The sequence below is a fragment of the Pagrus major genome, chromosome 1 (genome assembly GCF_040436345.1).
Source record: "Pagrus major chromosome 1, Pma_NU_1.0".
Taxonomy (NCBI): Eukaryota; Metazoa; Chordata; class Actinopteri; order Spariformes; family Sparidae; genus Pagrus; species Pagrus major.
Window position 1 is genome coordinate 9,273,754 of NC_133215.1, and position 14,641 is coordinate 9,288,394.

General features: G+C 41.4%; 1 protein-coding gene across 1 annotated transcript in view; it reads left to right on the plus strand.

The window, feature by feature from the left end:
* The window catches only part of grin2ab (glutamate receptor, ionotropic, N-methyl D-aspartate 2A, b), a 106,407-nt gene that overhangs the window by 72,914 nt on the left and 18,852 nt on the right, over nt 1-14,641 (plus strand). Inside the window, exons 5-10 of the mRNA XM_073470264.1 lie at nt 5,260-5,426; nt 5,528-5,662; nt 5,746-5,845; nt 8,143-8,348; nt 11,948-12,062; nt 12,183-12,385. Of these exons, the coding sequence (XP_073326365.1) occupies nt 5,260-5,426; nt 5,528-5,662; nt 5,746-5,845; nt 8,143-8,348; nt 11,948-12,062; nt 12,183-12,385 (926 nt within the window). The remainder of the gene's footprint in view (nt 1-5,259; nt 5,427-5,527; nt 5,663-5,745; nt 5,846-8,142; nt 8,349-11,947; nt 12,063-12,182; nt 12,386-14,641) is intronic.

Below are 14,641 nucleotides of genomic sequence, written 5' to 3' on the forward strand. Positions count from 1 at the left end.
CAAATTAGTTTTTGGTGTTTTGTCTGTTACCTGTATCTGAAACCTCAGGGACTCTGAAAACAGTTTTTCTGCACCGTGCTGCCAGTGAATCTAAATGTTCAATTTGCCAGAATAATGCGGGGATGTATTTTAATCCTTTAATCTTTAACTCAACTTTCGGCTTAAGATCGCTGTGAAAAACTTCTCCTGCAGTAATGCCACTGTGACTGTAATTTTTTGGCGATTGACTTATTTTGTGACCCTTGAATCCACAGCAAGCTTCACTTTGTTGACACAGGACTTATTTTGCCTTTCTAGTTTGTGTGCACTTTTGTGTGCAGACAGAAGTGGGCCGGTACTTAGCAGCATCTGGGGCCGTACTTTGTCAGGCCAACTTAATGTAGCTGCGACATCCTAACTGACCTACTGGATTAAATATTAATAAAGCACATTGCTGGCCTCATCATCATCGTCATCCTCCTCACTGCCATCTATTTCTCATTATTTTGCATACTACCTTCTCCCTCTTCTTTTGTGCTAGCCCGTGTCATGTGCTTCAAGTTATTGCTCTTAGCTTTTGTTTTATCTGTTCATCCACCTTCCCTGCTCGCAGGACTCAGCTCCTCCTCCTGAAGCCCACGTGACTCCTTCTTCTCTCGGTGATTTCTAGAAATGTGTCAGTTCGTCCCTCATTAGCCTGGATCTGTACAGCTCCCTCCACACTTTCATATTTTCTTCATCTGATTGCTGTAAACAAAAACGAAATTCGACACGGAGTAGCATGTGTCTGTGTGTCTTTGTGTGTGAGGGGGGGGGGGAGGGGAAAAGTAAGATTCTGTCTTGGTTTTGGTGGTGTATTATTTATCGCTATGCTGGCTCATGAGTAAAGCCATATTTTGAGGGGCCTTTGTGCGTGTACACATGTGTATGTGCTGTGTGCATGCACGTGGGTGGACGTGAAGCTGCACATGAAGTTCACTGTATTTGTATAATTGATGCACGATGTCATCAGTAAATCTCTAGGTATGTGGTTATAATGTGGAAATTCATTCGTGGCATGTGTGTGTGTGTGTGTGCATTATTCATATGTAAGCTTCTTGGTGGACTTGTGTGATTTGATGAGAAGATGCAGGTCTGTGTCAACGTCTCTTTTTATCCTTTATAATTCAGCAACCACCAGCGACTATCATCATCCTCCCCTTTCACCCCTCAGTCTTCTAAAAAGACTTTCAGCTCATTCATTCTGAATCTTCCACTTACTCTCCACCCCCTCTCTGGATTGTGAAGGTATTGAAAAAGGAAGTGTGATGGTTAGACCAGGATGACAGGTGTAAATATTAAACATGTTAAAAGCATGTTACGAACATGTATGACATGAAGCATCACCTCCATAGTATCTTCGTCCTGTCACCATATGAGGGGCCACTGTGTACGTGTGTGCTCATGTGATTAATTATTTATGAATTATTGAATTAAGTATTATGCCTTTCAGACTTGAAATGATGAGAAGGGTTTACCATCAGCAAGCATTTGTTTGTATTTTTATCGAGCAGCTTGTTTATGATGTATTTAAATTCTGGCATTCAGACTTTTGAACGCCCCTTGCTGCTCTACTCAGTGGACACTGTTAGGCGAAGGTAACACAATGTGTGTGTTTGTGTAAGAACTGTAACTAATTATTATGTTCATTACTGATTGATGAATCAATTTTTGTGTTAATTTAATGCATAAATATGAAAATAATGCCCCCAATAAGTCCCCCAGAGCTCATGGTGACATTTCCCCAAAAAACTTGTTATGTCCAACTAACAAACCCACGGCTACGGGAGCAAACACAGAGCAACAAATCATCATATTTGTCGGAATTTGCAAATGTCTGGCATCGTGCTTCATAAATAACCCAGAGGATGAATCTGGCTCATTATATTATATTATAGCAGCATAAGCATATAGATTTTAAACAGACCCTCTGGTTAGCCCAACTGATTTCTTCTGAATTTCTCGGTTCAGCTTTGCCCGAGATGTGCGCACAGTTTTTACTATGCAATTAGGCACCAGGCCCTGTAGTGGGTATCAGGCTGTGCTGTCGTGAATTAACTTCCCTCCGACAACACCATTCTTCAGCCCTGACTAAACGTATTAGCAATCAACCGATATGTTTGTAACTAAATTAAATCTACTGAAGTACTGTTTAAATAGCCTACAATTTTGAGGTTTTTGTGTATTTCTATTCTCTGCTAGTGTATATTTCACTGCACACAATATGGTACTTTTACTCAACTGTATTCATTTGACTTTAACTGTAGTTACTAGTTACTTTGCAGATTCTGATTACTCTGATGAAAGGCTATTACTCGTGACTTGTGACCAATCAGACAGTTTTGTGAGCGGTTCGTGTGCAGGACCGCAGAGAGGTGACTACAGATGATGAGATGAGAGGCAGCTGCATTAAAGCCAAAGTGGCACATTTTTTAGTTCATTCATTTTGTTGTCACCTGAGCAAGAACAGCAAAGAACAGACACTCTGCAACAGCCACAGCCTGGTCAGCTGTCCAGCCACCATTACTGTATCTGTGTCCACTCACTCACTCACTCACTCACTCACTCGCTGTTGTTTAGATCAGGGCTTCCTAAAGTGGGGCCCGCAGGTTCAATTTGGCCTGCGAGATGTTCGTTTGTTTTTTAAATCACTCTGTAAATTGACATTTATGCTGTTTTATTACTTGTGAGGTGAAAAGGCTCTTTAAACATGTAGGATCCCTAATTATATGAGCATGGTGGGCAGAATGACACTTGTGCGTAGGAAGTCCTTTCTCACAGCAGCCACTTTGACATGAAATAGTGGGTAAACAGGTGTTTCTAATCACCTTAATGAAGGTTCTGTTCTGTTTAGGTTCAGAGGCTTAATTTACCTGATTAGTAACACCTGTGTTTACCTACGATTTCATGTCAAAATGGCTGCTGTGGAAAAAGCTATATGAAGGGTATGAAAATTGATATTTGTCATACAATGAACATTTGCTTATATGCACTATTAAAGTGTACCATATTGGTGTTACTTGCACTGCTAACTGAGCTAACTAGCTTACAGCAGCTACAGTTAGCAGCCACAGATAGCAGCAGTTAGCAGCTACACTGGTGATATGCTGTCCCGTTTGTTTGTATGAATTAGACCTTTAAGGGTCATTCAATTAATAATAATAATAATATTAATAATAATAATAATTGTGTAGTAGCGTAAAACCCTAATAATTGATGAGATGGTCATCGTATTGTAAAAATCTCTTAAAGATGCAGCCCTACCTGCTCATGATCTCGTTGGACTCTGTTGTAATGTGCTGATGTACCAGATCCAAACAGTTACTTTGAAGAGCACACTGTGATGATTACCACTAATGGGCAAAACTGCAAAAAAAACTAAGAATTACCCATATCATCGTGATAAAATGGAATTATCCTTTAATCAATGAACAGATTGGTTTGACGACCGACAAATTGGTAAATCGAGCGTTTGTTTGCAGCACTGATTTGTGTGTGTTTGTCAGCTGTACACTCGTACTGTACGTGCGAGGGCGTGAGTGGGTGTTTGTGCTTGTGTGTCGGTGTTATCTGGGCAAAACGGAGGATGTGCCTGTTGCCACACAGAGGGAGATTTTTCTTTTCTAAACCTGAGTAAGGTATAAAGCACACACACCCACGGCCACACACACACACACACAGATGGAAACAGTGAGATAGATCTTTTTGAAGTACAATTTCATCCTCGCTCCTTCCCACTATTCTCCCTTTCTTGTAGCAGAGGAGGGAGGGGAGTTAAATCTCTGCGGGTCCTGCGTTATGTTTGTGATGGCCAAAGCTGGGAGCTTTTTGTTAGAATGAGTGACAAAACCAGAGCCACAATATAGGTTTACACCCATTTATACACACACACACACACACCTTCGCACACATGAAGGTGGTGGTGGTGGGGGCTGAGAGGCAGGAGCTGACAGCTGATTCTCCATGTGTGTTTATGAGGGCTTTGATGTTTAATGTGTCACGTTCTTTGATGCCCTCTGTGGAAGGGGTGTCAGAGCATGTGTGTGTGTGTGCACATGGCCTGTGCGTGTGTGTGTGTGTGTGTGTGTGTGCCTGGAAAAAAAGGAACCTTGTGAGGAGGTTTGAGGGTTGTGTCGCTCTTAGTTTTTCTCCCAAGACTCTCACTCCTTTTCCCCTCTTTCTGCAGCAGGTATCTCAATCTGACTCACACGACGGGAGCATTTGTCTCCTTCGTCTTCTTCTTCTTCTTCTTCTTCTTCTTCTTCTACCCCCTTCAGCCTTTTCTTTTTCTCCTCGTCTACTCCTCCTCCCTCCCTCCCTCCCTCCCTCTCCCCTCTCTCCTCCCTCTCCCCTCTCTCCTCTCTGATGCATAGGCTTGTGTTGCTGTCTATTTGCTGTGTCCCCAGGGAGAAACTCAGCTTACACTTTATGCAAACATACATTCTGCAATCATTAGCAACTTATTTCACACTCACTTTGGGTTTCATTCTGTTTAATAGCTGCTTTGGTTTTGGTAATGCTTCCTGCTGCCTCTCACTCTCACACTGACCCGCTGTTTCCTTCCAATACTGAGACGAAATGATTTAACTGTACACGGCATTTTGAATTAATGCTGTAAAATACGGAGGCACAGTTTATAGAGGATGTCCTCCGACTTCAAATGAGACTGCTGTGAAATGACACCGTATCTTTTGCAGTCAGAGTACCACAGAAAAATTATGTTCGGCATTAATGAGTCTGATTTCCTGAGTTACATTTGAGCCAGTTCAGTAATACAGCACCATACAAAATGAGCGTCAGTGTTTGGCTCAATTAGCTTTTGAGACAACACACTGCTGTTGTTATATTAGCTACTGAGGGCTGAAGTGAATCAAACCTGTGAGTTATGAGGCAGTTATCTCCGACCATTAGGCCCCCCTGTTGCCAGCAGTCACTCTCTTGCAGTGTTGTCGACTGAATCTCACTCTCTCAGCATCTCTCCCTCTTCCTCTCTTTCCCATTTCCCCTCTCTCCTCCTTCGTTCCTCTAACACTTACACACTCTCTTATCTCCGGCACTCTCCGGCTCTGACTCACTGATTGCAAAATTGAAAATGGTTTTAATTCTATCGGGTTTTTGAGTCTGATTTGAACTCATTCACTCCAGCTCTTCTCTTTTTTTTTTTTTTCTTTTTTCCTCGTCTGCAATTAATTCAGTTCCTCAGACAAATCTGCTGACTGTCTCTGGTGTCTGTTGTTGCAGGATGAGAAGTCCACGTTCTTCCAGTTCGGCGCGGCTCTGCAGCAGGAGGCTCTGCTCATGCTTGCCATCATGGAGGAGTATGACTGGCATGTTTTTTCTATCGTCACTTCCAAGTTCCCTGGGTACCAGGATTTCATCAGCACACTGAGGGTAACTGTGGATCACAGGTAATGATCATACTCCCCTTACATGTACAAACACACACACTTTTCATCCTTAACCTGTCTTTATGGCAGTACTTGTATTATTTCATGGTGCTTTGTTACAGCTTTGTGCGCTGGGACATGCAGAGTGTGGTGACTCTAGATGCTGTAGATGGCGACCCAAACTCTAAATCACATATTGCCCTCAAGAGGATCCAGAGTCCTGTTATACTGCTGTACTGCTCCAAGGATGAGGCTGTGTGAGTGTCGCTGTCTCTCTGTCATACACTGCCAGATTTCTGCAGTGAATCTTTATTAACTTTGTGACTCTGCTCCTCGACAGGTATATACTAGAAGAAGCTCGGTCCTTGGGCCTGATAGGAGCCGGTTACATCTGGATTGTGTCCAGTCTCACCACTGGCAACCCAGACTTCACTCCTGAGGTAGTGAGGCCCCACATGTAGTAACAGGTGGCCACTTTTGAGTGGTTTAAGACGGCGTTTTTGATTCCAGGCTGTTGCTGTCTCCTTTACGCTTATTAGCTTTCTTTTGGCATTAGTTAGATATGAAGATTAACACCACTCTCATACCAGTCCAAGTGTGAAGCTACAACTGGCACTTAGTGGCACTGTCAGTTACAGTTTTCTTATCATAAAGAAACAGAAGCAAGCAGCTAGCCTGACCCTGTCTAAAACAAACAAAATCTGCTTACCGGCATCTTTAAAGCTCATTAATTAACACATCATATCTTAATGTGTGTAAATTCTTCAGTGTAAAATCAGAGGGTTGTGTGCAGAGCTGTTTCTTGGTGGAGCGCAGTTGCCAGTTAACAAATGGAGACAAATGGAGCCAGCTAAGCTAAGCTACATGAGATTGGTGTCAATCTCATCTCGTCATTCTTAGTCGCTGTAGAGACAAATCACAGTAGCTGTGTTTCCATGAAGCATTTTTATGTGTATTTTGAAGAATATGACATTAGAAATTTTATGGAAACAGCAAAATTTGAGAGAAAAAACAACCACTTCCTCTTATATGCAAAAAAGTTTGTACGCTCGCTTGAGGTGATCTTTGTCTTCTGCGAATCAGAGTTAACGCGCAAAATGTTTGATGGAAACAGATTTGCCGAATAAACTCTGACGTAGCGAGCGTTCAACTCACATGACTGATCAGCTGTTTCCGCTGTCTGCAAAAACATGTCCACGTGCATTACAATCATTGCATTTCTTCATCGTCTCCGGACAGCATGCAACATGGTCGATGCTAGCTGACACACAAGAACAATTACAACTTGCCGTATCGAAAGTAATTCCTGAAGACCTCTATCCATTTTGTCTCCTGGTTTGTTTACCTCTAGGCTCTCCTAACCAGGGTTAGGCCTACTTGTACCCCAGGGTGTACTTCTGCAGTCACCAACAGATACTTGCAAAGACTGAAGAGAAACCCAACTAATTTGTGTACATGAATCCACTGAGTCAGACTGCAAGCAAGCAAAGAACTCTACATATAATAAGATACAGGAAAACGGTTGAAAAAGTTAGCCTTGAGATGAAAAGCTAAAAATCTGCTTACTGTATCTCTACTATTTATCCGTATAACCTCTAGTAGCAATGCTTAAATGGTTAAGAAGTTAGCTAAAAGTAATAACTGATAAAAGATTGTAGTTGTTAGCCTAACATAATAGATAAGTAATTGAAAATAGTAAGCTGAGAGTATTAAATAGTGACAAAGCTAAAAGTGGTGGATTAATTCTTCAAGTAGTTAAACGTAATAGATAAATGGCTGAAATGTCCTGTTTCTGCCACACCATGCGACCGTGTGCGATGTGAATTTGTCTTTAGTGACCTTAACATTCACAGTTACTGAATAAATTGTAAGATCCAGTTTAAAATCAATTTAAATGAACACATTTAGAACATGAGTTCATCTGACTGGGCTGTAGGGGTACACAAAAGAAACAGTTTGGGAACCCCTGCTTTAATTCATATTTTTATTTTTATGAACTATTTTTAGCTTACTGCTTTGTCTATATTCTTCTCTCTCTTCCTAAAAATATTAGCTCATCCCCTAAACAGGATGTTTGACAGCTTATATACACATTCACTCTCAAAATGTAGGTCAGCAAGGTAGCTTTTATTCAAATAGCATATAAATATGTATACAAATAATTCAAAGTATAATCAGCTCAGTTGTTCCCCTCGCATTAAGAATGAAAACACATCCAGGGTTTGCTTACCTTTCTTCAAAAGCCTCCCAAATGTTTATTTTCTTTCCGTGTCCATCATTCTCCACGACTCGAATTTCCTATTTGTGTTGGTTTTTACGCCTCTGTTTTCTTTGTTAGACAAAGATATGATTCCACAGTTAGAAGTTGCCAAATTAAAATGTAAAAACAAAGCATTGTGGTGGAGACTGACGGACAAGTGTGCTGGCATTTTGTTTGTTCAGTCTGCTTTAGAGAGATAAACATGAGCTATTTAGTTTCTAAATTCGTTTTTTTTTTGACACTTTGAAGGCGTAGGCGATACCTGAATGAGTGAATGAATTCATTTTGTTGACATATGGTCTGCTCATACTACTTTAATAGCCAGATATGAATTATTTCAGGAACCAATAAATCATCCACTTGACAGCTTTGAGAGATGCATATGGATGTTTAAAATTGGGGTAAAAAAAAAAAGGTCAAATTGAATCTTTCACACCAGATGTACCACTTCTCAGATCTCCTCTCCTTTCCTCTCAGATGTTCCCCCTGGGTATGATCTCCGTGTCCTACGATGACTGGGAGTACCCGCTGGACACGCGGGTGCGGGACGGGGTGGGCATCATATCCTCTGCAGCGACCGCCATGCTGCGGGAGAAAGGAGAGCTGCCAGAGGCCCAGAGCAGCTGCTACAGCACACCGTCAGACAGGAGCCCGGGGAAGCTCCCACCTAGTGCTCTGCGCAGGTGTGTATGTCTGTGTCTGTGTGTGCTTGTGTGAGAGTGTGAGGAGATCAAGGTCTAGGGACTTGCATAACTCTGTTTGTCTTTGTAGCTGAGGGTTGAGCAGTCTTACATAACTCTTTTTAATGTACTAATGAGAGGGGTAGAAGCGAGAAAGGAAGCAGAGATGACAGCAGTGTTAAACACTGTGATGTCTAATGACATTTAACACTATTAGCTCTTGTGTACATGGCTGCTCTGTGCATGAGCTCATCCTGCTGCCTCATTCAAGAGACAATGAGCTGAACTTCAGACAGACCTCCATGTTGTTGCTGCTGCCCTGTGTTAACTGGATCCTAGTATGTGTGTGTGTATTTCTGTGTATGTGTGCACCTTGCCTCACATGACTGAATTCACTGTCATTAAGTCAGGATTAAAGCAGCTTTTACTAGCTTTGTTCTCCCTTTTTCGTGGCTCTGTGGGTGGCATGTATGTGTCAGTAGGTGTGTGTGTGTGTGTGTGTGTGCGCATGCACATATGCATACCGGTACATGTCTATGTACTCCTCTCTGAAGTCTCTGTGATGAGGACACAGTTAAATCCTTTCAAACAAGAAGCGGGGGACAAATGGGCACACAGACACATTCATACCGAGCAGCCTCCATTGAAAAAGCACAGAAACAGAATGTGTTAATTGTTTTTGCTTCCTGTTTGTTTTTTTGGTGTGATTTTTTGACTGCGTCTTGAATATGAGACATGCAGCGGCTTATATATGATTATTAATTCAGAAATCTATACAAAACCGAGTGAAAACATGAAGGCCACGTTGCTAGGCTATGCACATCTCTGGTGACGTATGACTTGCCTCATTAGAATGAGAGCCACAGTGCGGTTTTCACCATTATGGCTTTATTATCCCATTTTTCTCCCTTATTAGATCATTACAGTATATATCAAAGCATATACAATACTGCCGTTGTTGACAGGTTGATCCAATATAACTCAGAACTCGATTCGAGCTCAAACCTTTAGCGGAACAGTCTTTTTTCTTTCTGTCAGAGGTGCCTCATTTGTTTCACTAAGTTATTAGATATAATTTGCATATTTGTCAAAACAACTGCAGCCAGTTTTTTTTGTGATAATAAACTGACAGGTTGGATTTCCCTACCCTGATTTGGAAGTGGTGAGGCTGGGATCAGAACTCTGCATACATTAGTCTAGATACAATCTTGCCGCAGTGTGCATATAAACAACGTGAGGTGGAGAGGAATAGGACAACATAATCTGGCACTTAAAAGACCCTATCAACCCCGTTTGGATCCTCTGTCATTCCTGCCTGACAGGCATTAATGTCTCATACTCTGGTTCGGCGTATTTGGTCTCCACAATTGTACAAGTTTTTATTGAGGCTTGTCCTTGTACTAAATTTCAAAAGGTTATTCTATTTGATAGAAGCAGCGTACCATGCAAACCCCTAAGCTGTCACTTTTTTTTTCTGCAAAGATGCTCGCTGCCATAATACAGAGTTCGGAAAGAGCCTCCCTTCCTTCTTTATTCCTACTTTAAGAAAGTGCTCACACAATGGTCGAGTACTTCAATAATAGAAAAGTGATCCACACATGGTAGTGAGGGGACCCACATTTTAAAGATGCACTTACAATAGTAGGTACTTTTTTTATTTCTGTGCTGCAGCTGATGCTGCTTTTAAAACCAACCACTGAAAAATGAAGTGAAGAAATCAAGCAAAGGCAAATAATTTTGCATGCAGTGATAAAGAAATCATTAAAGCCCTTTTTAATGCAGCTGTACATTTAGTTTTGTGAACATCAGAGGGGAACAAAAAATGACATGAATATACATGTGTGTATGAATATGAATATAAATCTGAATATATGTTGTGTAATCTGCCTGTTTTGCATGCCTCAAAAACACACCAGCCTCATCAGTTTAGATCAAAATCCTTTACCAAAAATGGTAACAAACCTGAAATAGGAGGAGACAGCAGTTTCCCAGAATAGACTGCAACAGTGTTTCCGCTATATGTATTCAGCTGTGGCAATGCACTGTGACAAGGGCATCACCTGCTGCACCATGAAGATTTTTCAAACAGTAAAATATATATTTGTCTTGACATGTCACTAATAGCCAAAAGCGTATCTATAATGTAATCTATAATGACACGGGAAGGTTAGATCATATAGAACAAAAGACTCTCTTGTGTGTAACTTTATAGGTTTATATGTAATTATTAGCGTTGAGCGTGAGCGAGTTTATACCCACAGCAGTGCTGCTTGGTATTTTTGCAGCGCCTGCATGCGAGGGAGACGGGGACCTTTTATTTACCCTTCGCTCCGTGTGAGCGGAGCCCGTTTGGAAGAGCACAGGCCTGTTTCCAAGTCTTTGTAAAAACAGATGATTAATGTACCTCTGGCTAATCCACTGTCCAACAACAACTTTTATGTGTGTCGGCTCTAATACGTCTCCAGCAGATGAGACAACATAAAATCCCACCTGTTTGAATTAGATTGTAATTATCATAGTTTTCACCTGCAGGGCGCATGCAAAGCAGCGCTCAAACCATTCCCTTTATGCATCTTGACTTCCTGTCGCAATATTTGAGTTTATGCATGAATCTTTCATAGCCCAGTCCGCTGTCCTGCTCACACAGAAAAACAGAAGTGCATTCTAGCCTCCAATTTAACTCTAAATGAAGCTGTGGATCTTTGAAGGCATTTATTGAATGTGCATTTATAGAGTTCCCTGTCAAGATAACAATTCTCTGTTGTGACTGTATGAAAGTGGGCTCTTGTGCCAAATTAAAAAATGTAAAGCTGGAATTTTGGCTTTTGTAATATTCTATTTTAGTCAAATGATATTTCAGTCGTATAGCATCACGCGGCCAACTCTGTTTGACACCGTGTCAAAATGAATCACACCATTTTTCTAATAAAACAGAACACAAGGCATCGAAGAAAAAGTGTTTGTCTGTTTTGGGCAGCTGCTGTCCCTCTTGTGATTTGGTCTTTTTAGTAAACTTCCTCAGACAGCCCTCCTTCCCCCCGGTGGGAATTCATGCTATTATCCCAGTCTTAACTCTCCGAAAATCCTCGCCTTCTGAAAATTGTTTTACTGGAGTGAGTGTATTCTTAATCCCATATCACTGTGTGTGATACTGCTTCATTTACTCCCCTCTACTGCTTCGCTTTAGCGAGTGTGTAAATGTTTCAGCTAAAAGGATCTGTTTGCGTATGCAATATAACTGTAGTGAGTAAGAGAGTGAGGGCAGCCTTGTTGCACCAGTGACTTGTCTTTCAGGCGTTTATCTGTAGAGAAATCAATGCAGAATGTTGATGGGAGAGATATGTGGCCTCTGACTCTTCCCCCTCCTACACACAAATAGACACACACACACACACACACACACACACTCAGGCATGCATGCACACACAGTGGGTGAATACAGCATTGATTTGAAGAGGATACTCTTGCAGTGATTACAGAGTGCTTAACTTGTTATTTCAAATGTATCTGCTCCTTTGCACACACACTCAAAATCACTCAAACAGATACAAACAAACAAACACAAATAACAGCTTCTTACTCCCCCCCCCCATGTTTTTCAGACACATGATGCACGTATGGAACGATGGGCGAGACTTATCATTTACGCCAGATGGTTACCAGGCCAACCCCAAATTGGTTGTCATCGTGTTGAATAGTGAAAGGAAGTGGGAGAAGGTAACAAATGAACACAGCAGTATTACATCGGAGCACGGAAATTAAAAAGTCAAAACACTTTAATTAAGATAGCTACCCCTGATTGTGTTTGTGCGTGTGTGTGTGTCTGCGCACACACAGATGGGGCGTTGGGAGAACGGGACGCTGTCGTTGATGTTCCCCGTGTGGCCGAGGTACAACTCCTACGGGGATGAGGATGCGGATGAAAACCACCTCTCCATCGTCACCCTGGAGGAGAAACCTTTCGTCATCGTCGACAACGTGGACATCCTCACCGGCACCTGCATGAGGAACTCTGTGCCCTGCCGCAAGCATGTCAAAGAGTAAGTAGACAAACACTTACACGCTGCTTAAGAGCCATTTAAAAGATTTACATGCTCAAAGTCACTGAGAAAGACGCTGACAATCTCTGAACTGGAGGCGTTACAGGAGGTGACACAGGCACTCGTTTGTTCCGAGGTTAAGTTAAATCTCAAGTGGAAAAAAATGGCGGTGTTAGCAAAGTTGTTTCTTGTTTCTAGGAAGGCATTTGACACCCTCTATTAGATCAACTGTCACTTGTTTCAGGAGACAATGAATAGAATCACACCTCTCATAACAGCCTTCATTTGTCTGAGAACATAATTGTCAATCAGTTGCCCTTTGCATGTCCACTTTTGTTCGACAAGGATCTACACTTGGCCCACTCGTTTTTTACTTTATATAATCATGACTCATCATCTGTTTGTCCTCCAGACTGAAATCCAAATGTATGTAGCTGACAATGTGATATACACTTTGCCCAGAAAAACAGAACTGAAACACAAGTCAGTACTAAACTGACAAACTTGGTGGTCCATTTTAAAGACAAACAGCTCATTTGTTTTCTGTTTTATTATACAGGTTTATATTAAAATCAAATTCAGCCAAGCTAATTTCAGATATATATATAACTGTCAGCTGAGACAGCCAAGATGTGCATCAGTGGTTTTCCCACACATTACTTGCTAGTTTCTGTTCTTTGTCAGTGTTTGACAGAAGTAAAACTCTAACCCAACTTCTGTCAGAGAGTTTAACACACCGCAAAGCACTTCTCATCTGGTTCATGGATAATCAGTTCTGTCAGCATTAATAATTAATTGCTCTCTCTTGCTGTCAGCTCGCTAATGCCAATCTGTCCATGTACTTGATTTTTGTTTCTGCTACCACTGTAATTGCTTCTGTTTCCCACTGTGGTCTTTGTTTCATTGTTCCATTTATTCAGTGTGATTCATGTGTTGTTTTAGACGTACAGATCGTGTTGAGTGTTTTCAAAATTACAGTTACTTATTAGTAATGCTGCTCATTGTAGTAAAGTAAAAAAAAAAGACCTCATGTGCTGATATGAAAACTCCTTTTTGTTTTTAAAGATTATAATGCAGAAAAAGATGCTCGGGATAATTAATAATTATTAAATTCCCATTGAAGTTTGCTTTTTCAGTGCACTGATGTCTCCATCACATATCTTTGTGACTAATATTGGTATGGGCAGCAGCCCGAAACATCGAGTATCGGTTGAGCTCTATTTTACACAGTAGATCAAACAATGGATCAGTTAATTGAGAAAATAATTAGCAGTTTAATCAATGATCAAAATATTTTTTTCTCCAGCTGCAAATTGCACAAATCCAAATTACCTATTGGAAATTTCAAAGAGGGGAATTGAAACCACATATATTTAGATAGATGGTTCTCAAAGTTAAATATTTCAGTGCCATAACTTTATTTCTTAAATATTCAGTAGTAATCAAAGTTCACAATTGGTTCTCTAGTTGCTTATAAGATTCAAATATTTACTTTTGGCTTCCATAAGAGGGATAAAAAACAGCCTTTTGGTTAACTATGATAAACGGTGAAATGTCCTTGTAAAATAAATCCAAACAAAACCATAAACAAATAAATAAATCCCAGTCTCAGCTGTACCTGGAGACAGAAAATGAAAAGATGTTTCATGTGGGACACTGCCCAACCTTTTGTCATCTCCCATCTGGACTACTGCAACTCCCACCACGCCGGGCTCGTAAAGTATTCTGCTCAGCAGCTACAAACCATCCAGAACGCTGCAGTCTGCCCTGTCTTCAACCTCCCCAAGTTCCCCTTTGTCGCCTCCCCTCCCTCCCCACTGGCTGCTGGTGGCTGCTCACATTAAATTCTAAATTCTGGTCCTGGCATTCAAGGCTCCTCAGGGAGTCGCACAGGTATATCTTCAGGCTGTGGTCTATCCGTGCCTACCAGCCTGTGCTCTGTGCTCTGCTACCACCAGCCACTTAGCTCTCCACTCCCTCCGGCTGCTACGTAATCGCTTCGCCTGGCCTTGGCTCTTTTTTTTTTTTCACTGCTCCCCCAATAGTGAAACGTCCTTCCCCCTCCAGGTGGGACGGCAGTATTACCCCATATCTTCTACTGTGAAAAATGCCTCTTCCCCCTGAATATCCCCATTTCCCTTGTCCCCTCTCTGCACCTGCTTTTTTTCCCCTTGTATTTGTTTACTTAGAGTTTCCTATTCTTATTTTTAGCTCATCTTTATCTGACATGATCACTTTAGGTTATCAGGAACATTT